The sequence below is a fragment of the Caretta caretta genome, chromosome 1 (assembly GCF_965140235.1).
Source record: "Caretta caretta isolate rCarCar2 chromosome 1, rCarCar1.hap1, whole genome shotgun sequence".
Lineage (NCBI taxonomy): Eukaryota > Metazoa > Chordata > Testudines > Cheloniidae > Caretta > Caretta caretta.
This window is the reverse complement of record NC_134206.1, coordinates 48,229,416-48,244,533: the sequence shown is the minus strand read 5'-3', so window position 1 is coordinate 48,244,533 and position 15,118 is coordinate 48,229,416. Positions and strand designations below refer to the sequence as shown.

The window sequence follows — 15,118 nt, the reverse complement described above, 5'->3', positions numbered from 1 at the left end:
ATACAGCTTTGAAATTTTACTGTGCAAAAGAAAAATGCTGCTTTTAAGCATCTTAATTTAAATGGAAACAAGCACAGAAACAGTTTCCTTACCTTGTCACATTTTTTATACTTTCCCTTTATTTTTTTAGTAGTTTATATTTAACACAGTACTGTACTGTATTTGTTTTTTTTTTTTTTTGTCTCTGCCACTGCCTGTTTGCATACTTCTGGTTCCAAATGTGGTATGCGATTGACCAGTCAGTTTGTATCTCTGGTGTTCGTAACTCTGAGGTTCTACTCTACTGTAGTTAACTTCCCCCTCACTCTCACATTTGAGGATAGGAGTTGCCCTAGCAGTATAGAGCAATGGTCCATCTAGTCCAGCATCCTGTCTCTTCAGAGGAATGCGCAAGAAGCGTCATAGTGATAAATTGTTCAGTAAGTTGCCTGTATGAGGAACTTTTTCGTAATATTTGCGATCAGTTAGAATTTTTTGTTCAAGGATATAAAACCACTATCAATGTAACTGTAGATGTCGACATCCATATACATATTTAATCAACTTTTGCTGATGTGCTCAGGGCTCAGAAAATTCATTGGTAGATGTACTATAAAGTATTAGTGCTAGGAAGTATGTATAGCAATGTATATATGTAAACATTTTAGTTGGAACCTGCCTTTTGTCTCTGTGTACCATTACAAAAATGATGAGCTGAATGATGCACTAAATGGAGATCCACTAGTGATTGTGCAGATAACATTTGATGCTTCTTGCTTTACAGTGGCTCTTAACTATGGAATTTATAAACAAGACCTTCCAGCTCCAGAAGAGAAGCCACGGATAGTGGTGTTTGTTGACATGGGACATTCTGCATTTCAAGTATCAGCCTGTGCTTTTAACAAGGGTAAACTAAAGGTAGTCAGCTGATAATCCATTTTTGTGTTACCCCGTGGGCCATGTAAAGTTTAGTCAAGAAAAAAGGGGGGAAAACTGTACCGCTAAAATGTGCTTGAATTGAAATGATGACCAAACAGAACTTGGCTGTACAGCACCTTACACCTCTTCATATTGATCAGCAGGTGTAGCTCTAGATTGTGAATTAATTTTTTTGCAGGGGAGATGGGACCCAAGTGACCTGAAAACTGTTCTACTATAAACATGTGAAATAGTTGTAACAGAACACTGAAACAACTAAAGCAATTACACCTCTTGAACTTGCTGACTACATTTAACAAAGAAAAGCTCTTAGTGGCAGTATATGTAAAGACGACTAAAATATACAACTTACAGCTTCATTTTTGGAAGTATTTATTTAATGTGTGGAAAGTGATAGGATGGACACAAACATTAAGGATTTTAGCACCATTAATATTGGCTCCTTACACTGAAGCTGTAAATTGATTGACTTCTTGTAATCAGAGTACAGTCATTTGAGATTGTAGTAAGCCATTTGAAGTGTGTGTGGACTAAGGCCCTGATGACACTGGACTGTCACCCAGTCTAGAAAGACTATGGGCTTTTTCTTTGTTTTTAAGGCAAGCTTCTAACTTACAGGTGTACAGACCAACTTATGCTAATACACCTTACTAAATCTTTAAACCTACACATTGGAAGAAATAAGCCTATGTGGTGGCATCTTTGTTTTTAAAAAAAGTCCTGCTGGTATAGGTGGAAGTCCAGTGTAATGTCTGATTGTCCAATGTAACACTAAACTGTTTTCTCTATCAAACTAGGTGCTTGGCACAGCCTTTGATCCCTTCCTAGGGGGGAGAAACTTTGATGAAAAGTTAGTGGATCACTTTTGTGTGGAAATAAAAGCAAAGTATAAACTGGATCCAAAATCAAAAATTCGAGCTCTTCTTCGTCTGTATCAGGAGTGTGAGAAACTGAAGAAGCTAATGAGCTCTAACAGCACGGACATCCCACTTAACATTGAGTGCTTTATGAATGATAGAGATGTGGCTGGAAAGATGAACAGGTGAATAAGAGCTAAAGGAAAATGAGGGAACACTGTTTAAAGCAAAACCTCAGGGGATGGGATTCTTCGTTTCCACGGTCTTAATAGAAAAGGGACCATCTATACTTAGAGTACATGTAGTACTGTTTATTAAACATGGAGTATCTTTGAAACAGTGGCCAATCCTGGCCACTTATAAATCTAATCTTTGTTGTGAATACTTCCAGCTTTTTTGTGATGCTGGAATAGTTCAGACTCAATTACATAATGTATGTGATGTCCATATGCATGAAACAAATGTACAATGTTAAACACGGATGTTGCAGTGCTTGCCTATACGCCTAATCTGAAATGCCTTCATTTTTAGGTACAAGGCACTATCATGTTGGGTCTAGAAGTAAACCTGCTAGACTTAATACACAAAATACTTCGTAGTTTGAAGCAATTAATTTTGCAACATGCAACATACCTGATACAAATCCATGAAAGTAAGGAAATAAAAAGTTAACCCACCTAATGTGCATACCCTCTATTCCTCTACTTACAGTTGTTTGTTTGCACAGCACACAAACTGTCCATTATGATGTGAAAAATAGCTATAAATTACCCTAAATCCAACCTTTTTTTAAAAAAAAAAAAAAAATAACCTGCCTGGTACACCAGATCTACTCAGGATTCACTTTTGTGCCAAGTTTTTTGTGTTCGTTTGAGAGCCCAAATTCAAAAGATTTCTATTAAAAATGTATGGAGAGAAAGAAAACACTCAAACTACACAAAGAATCCAAAGGTGTAAAATCTCTCACTGACTGGCTGCCTCCTTTTAGAGAAAAATATGGGTTTAAAGTGGGGTATAAATTCATCTAAGTGTTCATGTGTAGAGATGTTGTACATGCAGTTAATTCTCATTGCTGGTTGAGAGACTGAAGCAAATAATTAAAGTAACACAGTTGCACTCTTCATCTGTAGAAACATAGAAAATCTCCACTTATACAGAAAGACATTAACTTACAAGCATGGGTTGATACTTTCAAAGCAGGGCAGGGAAGTTGGCTACACACCCTTAATTAAAACTAAATCCCCTATACCTCTTTGACGATCTCAACCTTGGTGATAAAAGGAGCTTTATTGCTTTATCTGCAAATACTGTAATGCACCCCATGATAGAACTGGAGGGCAGAATAATGCTATACAGGCGACTGGCTGACTGATTGTCATACAGACTGCTTTACAAATTTACATTCATTCTCAATCACTACTGACCAAAAGTAACTGTCTCAGGTGGATATTTGGTGTTTAGCCCTAGAAACTAGAGGCACAAGTTGAGCTGTGTTGACAGAAATGTGGGGAAATTTGCATGGTATCTGTTTATAGTGTTGTTAGCCTGTGTGGACATCACTTGAGTTTGGCACATTTGCAAACACTAAATTCACTAACTTTAAAAATACTAAACAGCTTTAAGATCTGTTCATGGTGGCTTGTTTCAGCAAAAAAGCTTTATGAACTATGCAGTTTTAAACAGTTCCTAACAAAACCTGCTAAGGCAAAACTGTTTTTAACTGTGGCTTTTGTCTAATTTTCCTAGATCCCAGTTTGAAGAATTATGTGCTGAGCTCCTACAAAGGATAGAGGGGCCCCTCCATTCATTAATGGAACAAACTCAGTTTAAAGTGGAAGATGTGAATGCTGTTGAGATTGTTGGTGGAGCTACACGCATTCCAGCTGTTAAAGAGAAAATTGCAAAGTTCTTTGGCAAAGATGTCAGCACAACACTGAATGCAGATGAAGCTGTTGCAAGAGGCTGTGCTCTACAGGTACAGTATTCACAGTACCACTTAAGTCTTCTGAAAGTACTTCCTTTGGAGAATTGACCATGTAGTTATGGCAGATGATAAAAGTGGCACTCTTAAAGAGGGCAATGGAACATACACTTTGTGCTGAAACAGTGACATGCTTAAAAAGCTCTTTCACTTCAATTTTACATACCTACTGATTTGACTAAACTGTAACTAGTCACTGCACTTTACCTGGCTTGAGCCTGTGGAGCCATTGCCATTTTTTTCCCAGACTCCCAGTGCTCTTGTCATACACCTTATTCTCTCTCTCCACTTCACCTCTCTTCCAGTCAGTCCTGAGGGGGTGCTGCTGAGAGGGCTCAGGCTTCATTCAAAGCCTCCCTGCCAGGTGCAGACGGGGTAAGGCCATGGTCATTGACCAGTCTAGACAATACAAAGTAATCAGCAAAAAGACAGTAGGCCTTTGTAGGGGGTTCAGGATATTCTCTGCTATACTGGTTTAGAAAACATTTACAATTAGGTGCATTCCAGAAGCAAAACTCTTCAGAAATATAGGAGGATCACCTCTGGCACGAAGGATTTAGCATTATCCATCAAAGGCTGCAAAAGCCTCCTTTGTTTCCTAACTTATTCAGATGGCTTGTATGTACTACCATTGAACATACATATACATACATTTGTGTGTAACATTTTCTGGTATTGGACTTAATCACAAAATGTAACACTAACTTAGAACATCTCATTGCTGCTCTTCCCGCAATCCATATTTACTTGACTTTGAAAGTAGATTGTTTATCTCTTACAGTATGTCTACACTGCAAGTGAAGGTATGAAGTAGCACAGGTAGGCATACCCATGCTACCCTTAATCTATTGTTAAGGGCGCTAGCTAGTAGTGAAGATGTGGTGGCATGGGCTTGCAGCCCAAGTGTATGCTCGGGGTCCCTGATGGGTTTCTACTCAGGCAGCTGGCCCGAGTGGGATGTGACTACCCATGCTACAAACACACAGTCATGTGCAGTGTACACATACCCTGAAAGTAAATTGCTTTTGCTCTGAAACTTTTTTCCTTCTCTGCCTCCATCACCCTTGTTTCCTTTCATTCCTTGTTTTGTGTTCTGTTCCAGTCTTCCACCTCACTAACCACAGCCCTTGAACATCCATTGACTACTCCCATAAGCACAGAACAAGAAACAATGGTAGTGGGCTTAACTCCCTTTACTGCTGGACATGCACAGCTCGCTCACATTGCATTCTGTGCAATGCTGCTACTTCTTTGGAACATACTAAGTGCATCCTCTGAGAACTGTAACGTTAAGCAACAAGAAAAACTGTATGATCACTTTAGATAAGCTATTACCAACAGGAGAGTGGTTTTGGGGGGAGAGAAAATCTTTTGTAGTGATAAACACCCATTTTTTCATGGTCTGTGTGTATAAAAACATCTTCTGTATTTTCCACAGTATGCATCCGATGAAGTGAGCTGTAGCTCATGAAAGCTTATGCTCAAATAAATTGGTTAGTCTCTAAGGTGCCACAAGTACTCCTTTTCTTTTTGCGAATACAGACTAACACGGCTGTTACTCTGAAAGAAAAACTTAATCTGTGTTAGAACTAAGGTGATAGGAGCAATTTTGGTTGGTTTAGGGATAACTAGTAGTTCTGCTACAGTGCAAGGGATTAAACTGAAGGTCCCTTGTACCTAAAGAACATGCACTCTTTGAACATAATTCCTTTTTCCTTCATATCAGGGTTTCACTTAAGCAGTTAATTTACCAAATTTTTTTTGGTACAATCAATAAAGTATAGGACTCTTTTTATAATATTTATTTTATTTTAAGGCATAACATTCAGGCACATAGCCAATCATAACAGCTGTTTGTTTGTCTTTTAGTGTGCAATTCTTTCTCCAGCATTTAAAGTGCGAGAATTCTCTGTCACAGATGCAGTTCCATTCCCAATATCTCTGATGTGGAACACTGAAGCAGATGACACTGAAGGGTAGGTAGCTTAAAGTATTGTTCCCATTTGGACTTCGGTTTTACGCAATATAAGGATAAAGTTCATCTATGCATTTGTCTTGAAGGGTCAGTGCTAAATAATCTAACAACTCATAGGTCCATTGAGGTGTGCTGTTCACAGCTTTGGTAGTGATTCTGTGCTAACAATATGTACTTTTGTCGCACAAGTGAAACTGAATGAATGCTGTATTAATCCCCACCAAAAGTAAGAACAGTGGCTTGTAAATCAGACTCAGAATTAACCTCCTTAGTCAGTGAACTGTACCGATTATGAGATAAAGTGGCCACCTGTATACAGGGCCCAATTTGACTTGCATATTTGAGAAGAAAACTTACTGGATAACAAATACAGAAATGAGAGGTTAATCAAGAACTATGTAAATGTTAATACATACATTGAAAACATTTTCTACCTTTCCAATTCCTTTCAAAGGTGGACTGGCTAGTGGGCAGTTTTCTAGATGAAAATATTCCTAATAGTTTGAAATCCTAATTGTTTGATAAAACAAACTTTTGTAGAGGATTTTTCTTTGATTAATCAAAGATACTGATATAAGAATTCATTCAGTAACTGTTTTAAAAAAAAAATTGTAGCAAGATGTGCTACTAAGCCATATTTTAAAAAAAACGAAAACCCTTTAGTGTCTCCTCATAATAGTCTTTAAAGAATGTTGTTGTTTTATAATTCTTGCAATTGAAATAGTCAACACTTCCGTATTTTCTGTTAAATCTACCACATGTGGCTTGCAGCAGTGCTGTATATACACCTCAGTCTCTACACCAGTTCTCCAAAATGATAGTCTATCCTTGCCCAAAGTTCCATTTAGTTCAGCCTTGAATCTCTTGTTGTCCATCTGTGTTATCTCATAGGATGCAGCTGTACAGATCTCAGTATTCGTTCTGTTGTAGACTGAATCTCTGAAGGCAAACTGTATTACCATTTTCAACTATCTTGTTTTCTGTGGCTCAGTTGTGAGGCAGTTAATTCTCTCCCCTTCCCCCCCCCCCCCCCAATGTTTCCAAGACTGGAGTTCACCAAAAGATTTGTTAGATTAAACTTTCTGGAGACTGGAAGTAATCAGACTGACACAGAAAGCCCAGAGCACAGGAGAATCCTGGATGAATAATTGTCAGCCTTCCTGTCAGAGCAAGGGAGGAAAAATGATAGTGTCTCTCTTGACTGAGCCACAAAGCAGATTAGCTGGTAAGCAGGAACATAGCTTTTGAGATTCAGAAAGGCATTATAGAAGTGCAATTTTGAATTTAAATAGTTATGTCAAGATAATTGAGGGACACATCTGAAGAAAAGTCAAGTACTGTACATCTACTGGTAAACTGTTCCCAAATCCTATTCAAACATGATTAAACTGTCTTACTCACCAGGCCCTAAAATAGCTGGAATGTGTAATCGCTTCACATTTATCAACTTAGAATGTAGGTCTCTCTGTAATGTCTGATAGCAAAGATTCTTTCCCAGAAATAACTTTTTCTCAGGACTATTTATGTTAAAGAAGCCAACATTTCTCGAGGGAAAATCCTAGCTGTTTCAGCACGTGTACTGTTCTAAAGTACTTTTTGCTTGATCCTAACTGTAGGGTTCATGAAGTGTTCAGCAGAAATCATGCAGCACCTTTCTCCAAAGTTCTCACCTTCTACAGGAAAGGTCCATTTGAGCTAGAAGCTTTCTATTCTGATCCTAATGGTGTCCCATATCCTGAAACAAAGATTGGTAAGTGATCGTCCTGGTGAATGTGGCACTTTGCCATCTATCAAATCTCTTGGTATACTATACCTTCATTACTTTCACTGGAATTGTGTAATGTTAACCCACCTCATTCTGTTTTGATAGAGCTGTAACGCATGGATTTATGTATATGTTTTTATGTTTCCAGTCCAATTTACATTTGAATTGAATTTGCATTTAGCCTAGCCCCTAGTAGGCACTTCCATGTCACAAGCTAAAGAGAGACTGCCAGTTATGTCAAGTTCCTTGACTAGAATGAAACCATTATAAGTGCAAGGGATTTCTTAACGCTTTTTTTAAAACTAGTTTTCCACTTTGCACCACTGCAGTCTCAATTTTAAAGTATCCCTAAACCCATCCCCTATATACAAAAAAAAATTAAGCTTTGAATTTTCCACTGAAAGTGAAACCGTAAACCACCTTTGGAAACTTGTTCCATTGCTTTACTGTTATAGGGATTCCCTTAATATTTAATCAGAAAATTGTATTGCATTTTATTAACATGTACTTGTCTCCTTGATTAATGAGAATTGGGCTCATAATCTTTACATGCTTATACATAATAGTCTTCCCTTTGTCTTTTTTTTTTCCTTAGATGGAACATTCACAGTTGTGACTGTTACAAAGGCATTGTAGGGTTCATGTTTGTCTACAGTAATTTATAACATCTGTACAGTTTTACAAGTCAAAAGATTTAACTTCAACCCTGAAAACTTTACCTGGAATTTGAAAGTCAGTTTGGTACTGGTTCACACAATCAATAGTTAGTTTCCTCATCAGAATTGAGTTAGTAGTTGTGTCATGTGAGCCAGAAGAGGATGCAGGTCATGCTCCTTAGCTGTATTCGTTTTGCAAGACAAAATAGAATTTAGAACTGACTTCAGTCAGTAAAGTAAGCAGACATAACTCAGTACACAAAGGGACCAGACCTTCTGATTAAGAAGAGGACATTTGTATGTAGTCACCTCTCAGAGTAGAAACATGCATTAACCTTTTCTTATATCTTAATTTCCTAAATACTTCTCAAAACACTATCTGAGCTTGCTCCAGTTTATCTGCTTAAAAAAAAAAAGTGCTAGCTAAATCTGAATTCAAGTCTCCAATTGCCAGCTTTAAGCAAAGTGAATGCAGGGAAATCACTTTTTCAGCTTCACATATTTGACAAATCTATAATCCAATATTTGCTGGTTACAATAGCATTTTATTGACTGGCAATTAATCATGCACCATAATTCCCGGTCATCTCTCTGCCACATCCGCAATCTACATATTAAGTAACAGAAAGCTAATTGGAGGACTCATAAATAGCATTATATAATAGAAGTCAATGACTGAGGAAAGTTAATAAACATTGAACTAAAAACCAGGAAACATCCATATTAAAAAATTCCAGGTTGCATGGTTTGAGTTGCGTGAACCAGAGCTGTAGGGGGAAGCTGGCACAGCAGCGGTTGGCTCTAGCTAATATTATATTTCTTAGTTTCACAACCCTTTGAAGTTCTTCGTGTGAGTAGCAAAAGACCAACACATTCTGACACCCGGAGCAAAGGAATTTAATAGAATGCTGTTGCTGGTAAAGATTATAAAAGTGTGGGGGGAATCTGACCGTATTTACTGACCGTAAAGTGCTGTTCTACACTGAACAGGAATTTATGTAAAAATGACATAATTTGAATACACAGAGGATCTGTTGACTCATTCATTATCTGTTTACTATAGTAACCTTTTAAATCTTGGCATTACTTTTGAGCCAACACAACCGTGGATGAACTTTCTTATTATTTTTATTTTATATTTCTATTACAGTTGTGACTGGAGACCACAGTCTGGATTCGGAAAGTTTTGTTTTATCCCCATCTTCCCCTCAATTACTGGCTGGATTCTAATTCATTTTGTGCATCATCAATCAAATTATTTAAGTTCGATTGCAGGGCCACATGTATGACCCCATTGAAGCTGGTACAGCCTAATTTGGCTTTTAGAATCTCTCACTGGTGGTGGTGCAGATGAGACAAAGTGCCCAATTCTGACTCAGATTTTGGACTGAGTTTGCAGGGCTGAAAGTTTGTGTAATTGGGGTGTGGGGGAGGGAGATATCTTGTCTGTAGATTAAGTGCATCTGGTATGGAAATTGGAGAGAAACTTAAACCCACCCTGGAATTTTTAGATTTCTACACTCACTCCCTGATCATCAGTGTCGTCTTACCTCTCTTCACTGTTAGAATGACAGTTCTCTGCAACTTCCTTTGCCTGAGCCAGATCTCATGTCTTGCATTCTTTTCTCCATTAACTCCATAAAATATATGGAAATACAGTTTTTGTGAAAGATGCTATGCTGGAAAAATAGCTAAAATGACAACAGACAAATTTGTATCCCCTTTGTTTTTAGGCAGATACATTGTCCAAAATGTGGCAGCTCAGAAAGATGGAGAGAGGTCTAAAGTTAAAGTTAAAGTCCGTTTCAATACTCATGGCATTTTCAGTGTGTCTACTGCCTCGATGGTAGAACAAGTTAAAGCTGAAGAGAATGAAGATCTCAGTGTGGAGACTGAAGTGGTGATTGTGAACCAGAGGCCTCTGGAGAATTCAGATGATGTAAGTTGGTCTGTTCTTGCACACAGTGTTCTGAACAAAATGCATTCTTTTGTAATATTTGATGAATTATAAATACCTTCTCCTAGGGAGACCAAGTAATTAAGTTTGGGCCAGGCTTCAAGAGAAAGAAAACTTTCTTTTACAAGAAAGGGGGGCAGCTGAGTGCTGTCTCCCTGGAAAAGTGTGTCCAGAAACAAGCTTATGTCCCATGATGGAAACAGTTAAGACATTTTTAGTAGGAACTTAAGTATTCAATCTGTACATTTAGTTTAATACCTTTAAAGTTTTCCCTATTTGGGGATATACCAACAACCTGAATGTTAGTTACAAGCAAAAATTGCTACTGCTATTTGACTCTAATGTGTGACGATAATAACTGTAGCATAAAAAAGTTAGTTTTGATTATTTGCACATAATCGTGCATTATTAGTAAAGTACTGAATGGCTTACCCATGGGGAAAAACTATTGACTTTCTATAATGGGGGAGGGGAAAGAATCCTGCAACGTTAGGGTGGCCTAGATGTCTTGATTAGTCTCTCATCTTATACTTATGATTCCATGAATACATTGACTACAGAGTTATTGCTCAGTAAGAAAGCAAGCATGTGGGAAAGCAATTACACTATAACTTCTAATAAATATAAGTGCACATTCTTTCTACATCCTTTGTGCCTGGGCTTTCATTTCAGAAAAATATCCAGCAAGACAACAATGAAGCTGGAACACAGTCCCAGGTACAAACTGATGGTCAACCAACTCCACAGTCTCCCCCTTCACCAGAACCTTCCTCTGAAGAAAACAAAATACCAGATGCCAAGAAAGTGAGTGACCCTTTCAAATCATTGTATTGAAAAATATCTATTATGATGGCATTTTAAAACCGTAACCTACACACACACACACAAAAGTAGGCAGTTTGGTGCTCTTGCAGTGTATTATGTATATTACCTTTTGCATCTTTACTTTCATTTTTGTCTAACATAACCAATAATTGTCTAAGACAAGATAAAGCTGGCAAAATCTCGCTATTCCAGTCATAATCTTCCTGCAAGGAACAAGGCTTTCTCTTTACTGCCTCAATTTATGCAGCATTACATAACATGTGTATTTCCGTGAAGGTATTTCACTTTGTATAACAACTGCTAGAGGCTGAGCTTACTAAATTTACCACAACTAAACTGTAGGCAGAGAAACCAGACTGAGAAGGTGCCTATAACACAAGTTTATGCCTCTTAACAAACATGATGTAGTTGTTGCCACAAAGGGCTTGTACTCTTTTATTTCAAGCATTAGTACTGATGCTTAATAGTGAGAATTACTGTTTTAAAAACAAACAAAAAATTGACTTCAAGAATCTGCCTCAGGCTAACGAAGTTTGCACTTGATTTTCATCCAAGTGTTATGATAACATGTAACTGTAAGCATTAACTTTGAAGTGATAATCTGTAAAAGAACTTGCAAAGAATGGCTGTGTCCTTCTAATAGACAGTGTTTCTGGCAATTGCCCTTTCTATCTTCCAACATCATTCTCCTGAAATTTGAGTTATGTTTGACTAGGTGAAGTGGGAAGGTAAGATATACAGCAGCTGAAAAACAAAATCCTGTGTAAGGATATATTTGTGAGATTCCAAGGAACAGTGAGACAATACATACTGATCCATGTTCTGCTGAGGGATTTTAGCATAGCAGTGAAAAACCACTCCTACTAAGTCATGGATATGACTTTTTATTTTTTTTCTCCTTTCCAATCTAGACAAATGAGAAGAAAAGTGATCAACCTCCAGAAGCTAAAAAACCCAAGATAAAGGTGAAGAACGTAGAGCTGCCTATTGAAGCTAATCTGGTCTGGCAGTTAGGGAAAGACCTTCTCAACATGTATATCAAAACAGAGGTGAGTTCAGTAATCTTGGAGAGGGAGACTGCTCAAAAATAGTCACTGAATAATAGTAAGCAAGAATCAATGTCAGACTTTACATTTAAAAAAACCTGAAAATGACTCCGGCCACTAATACATTCATAATGAGCTAATGCAATACCTCATTTAAGCTCTTGACTGCAAATGTTGGCAACATTGTAATGTCACTTTGAATTATAGCATTACAGCAGTAATCTATGTAATCACATATTGTTTCAAAACCATCTGAAACTTTTGGGAGAGTCTCCATTTTTTAGTTCACTCCACTGTTACTTGCACAGTTTCAGCAACAGTGTGAATTAAGGCCTTTAAAGACTATTGTAGTCTTTTGTAAGACTGCTTTTAAGTTTAATTTTGTTTTAATAAAGTACTTGCTGTTTTCTATGATCAAACAGGGCAAGATGATCATGCAAGACAAGCTGGAGAAAGAAAGAAATGATGCAAAAAATGCTGTGGAAGAATATGTGTATGAGTTCAGGGATAAGTTATCAGGACCATACCAAAAGTTTGTTTGTGAAGAGGTATGCTATAAAGTCAGTAGTTTACCTGAAATATTAGCATCAAAAATCTGTCCTGCTTTTTTGTGGTGAAATTCTGCCCTCATACCTTAGCTGCCTATCATCTGGAGTTGCATTAGTTTTACAAAATGTACATATTCTTTTCAGAATTAGCTTTGTCCAAAAACAATTGCAATTACAGTAGAACCTCAGAGTTAATGAACACTGTGGGAATGGGGGTTACTTGTAACTAAATGTTATGGTTGTTCTTTCAAAAGTTTACAACATAACATAGACTTAATAAAGTTTTGAAACTTTACTATGCAGAAGAAAAATGCTGCTTGTAACATCTTAATTTAAATGAAACAAGCACAGAAAGTTTCCTTGCCTTGTCAAATATATGTTTAAACTTTATTTTTCAGTAGTTTGTTTAACACAGTTCTGTACTGGATTTGCTTTTCTTTTTGTCTCTGCTGCTGCCTGATAGCATACTTCCGGTTCCAAATGAGGTGTGTGGTAGACTGGTCAGTTTGTAACTGTGAGGTTCTACTGCAGTAAGTGTTAAAAACTGAAGTAATAAAGTCTGAATTTGACTAGTCATAAACTAGTTAAATAACCATGGAAGACTGCAAGGAAGAATAGGGCTGAGACCTGGAATGGAAGGCACGGAGGACAAGTGGAAGGGATGAGACCAGAGAGTGAATAAGTGGAGGTATCTGGTGATGGGGAGGTGAAGCAGGAAGAGAAAAGAAAGGAGAGGAGATGAAAGGGGAGGAAGCAAAGTGTGTTGGACTCTTCTTCAAAGAGAATCTCCAGCAGTTTCACCCCTAAAATATATCACTGGCCAATTGATCCTCCCACAAATAACTGATCAATTAAACCTTTTTAGAAGTAAACATTCCACTCAACAAAGCCATACTTGGATCTAGATCTGGATCTTAAATATTTGAAAGATATGAGATGCAAACACCTGCCACATTTTGATCCATTAAAATCAAAAGGCAGAGCGATGTACATCTACTAAAATTGCACTTGTATTTTCAAAAGGACATCATTTGGTCCAGCGTATCTTGCTTACTATCAACAGAGAGTTGTCCAAATGCATAGATGTTATCAAAACAGACCTTTGACATTTTTAAAAAGGTATCCAAAAAAGACAAAGTACCCATATTATTTTGTTCAGTGCAAGTTTTTTTTTTTCCTGCAGGCTATCAAGCTTTTATTTTAGTTGGTAAAACCGTATTAGGGAGCGAACAGATTTCTGTTGGCTTTGCCTTCATCTATGTTCACCTTTGCAGCTTAGCTTGACTTGCACAGACTTCTAGAAATTGCAATAGTAAATGCAGTTCCCAGCTAGGAGACTTGAAATGAGTGCCTTACGTGAAACATTGTGTCCCCTCAATATGAGGCAGACAAAAATGAATTTGGTAGCGCCTTTCTGTGGTGTCACAGAAAAGCATGCAGTGTCAAGACAGATTGCTGGGCTGGGTTCTTTGTTCAAACCAAGCTGTTCCCAGTGCAGAAACAAATGCTGGTGTACAAGTGTGGTTTTAAGTAATCTTTGTATTTCTTGTTTTCTGAGCCCCTGGCATGAAACAGCCTTAGGGCTTGACTATGAAAAATGCAAATAGCCTTCTTCGTAACAGACCATGTTGCAGTTGTACTCCTTTTTCCTTTACTTACTAAGTATTTTGGCCTGATTGGTATTCCAAACTGCATCCAAATTTTATTTTAGGATCTTCAAAAATTCTCTGCATTCCTAACAGAGATAGAAGATTGGTTGTATGAGGATGGAGAGGACCAAGCTAAACAGGTGTACATAGATAAATTGGATGATTTAAAGGTAGGTCCATTTGCACTTTCGTATAATGTAACTTTCAAAATACACTTCTACCCCGATATAACGCGGTCCTTGTAAGCCAAAAAATCTTACCGCATTATAGGTGGAACCGTGTTATATCAAATTTGCTATGCCTCCCCAAACAGCCTGGCCCCGCTCCCTGTCCCCTGACCACCCCCCGAAACCCTCTGCCCCTTAGCCAGTGGTCCAGCCCCCTTAACATGCCGCTCAGAGCAGCGATGTGCTCTGGGGAGGAGGCAGAGTGGAGGTGACCTGGGGTGGGGAGTGGTTCCTCTGCACACGTCCTGTCTTCCCCCTCCCCCCAGCTCACCACCGCTCCACCTCCTCCCCTGAGCATGCCGCTGCTCCACTTCTCCCCCATCCATCCCTCCCTCCCTCCCAGGCTTGCGCAAGCCAGGGAGCGGGGAGGAGGGGAAATGCTTTACCGAGTTGTATCCGAATTTGCATTATATCGGATCGCATTATATTGGGGTAGAGGTGTATTGCAGGAATGATTTTTTTTTGTAAATATAGGTTTGAATTATGAAATGCATCGAAAATATTACTTTCTATAGAAACTAGGTACTCCAATTGAAATGCGATACCAAGAAGCTGAGGAACGACCACGGGTGTTGGAAGAACTGGGACACAAGCTTCAACACTATGCCAAAATAGCAGGAGAATACAGGGACAAGGTAAGTAGCCTCACAGGGAATGGGTTGGGAGTAGGAGGGGACTGATTCATTCAGACTTGCACCAGACAGCAGTGGTGTC

At 38.2% G+C, this 15,118-nt stretch overlaps 1 protein-coding gene across 3 annotated transcripts in view; it reads left to right on the top strand.

Moving 5' to 3' along the window:
- Positions 1-15,118, top strand: part of HSPH1 (heat shock protein family H (Hsp110) member 1) — a 31,715-nt gene that overhangs the window by 12,310 nt on the left and 4,287 nt on the right. For 2 of the 3 annotated variants that reach the window (XM_048846962.2, XM_048846977.2), the window contains exons 6-16: positions 764-897; positions 1,716-1,960; positions 3,522-3,750; positions 5,626-5,732; positions 7,348-7,481; positions 9,886-10,091; positions 10,782-10,913; positions 11,846-11,983; positions 12,403-12,528; positions 14,240-14,347; positions 14,920-15,039. In XM_048846962.2, coding sequence (XP_048702919.2) covers positions 764-897; positions 1,716-1,960; positions 3,522-3,750; positions 5,626-5,732; positions 7,348-7,481; positions 9,886-10,091; positions 10,782-10,913; positions 11,846-11,983; positions 12,403-12,528; positions 14,240-14,347; positions 14,920-15,039 — 1,679 coding nt within the window. The remainder of the gene's footprint in view (positions 1-763; positions 898-1,715; positions 1,961-3,521; positions 3,751-5,625; positions 5,733-7,347; positions 7,482-9,885; positions 10,092-10,781; positions 10,914-11,845; positions 11,984-12,402; positions 12,529-14,239; positions 14,348-14,919; positions 15,040-15,118) is intronic. The other variant, XM_048846968.2, reaches the window with a different exon arrangement.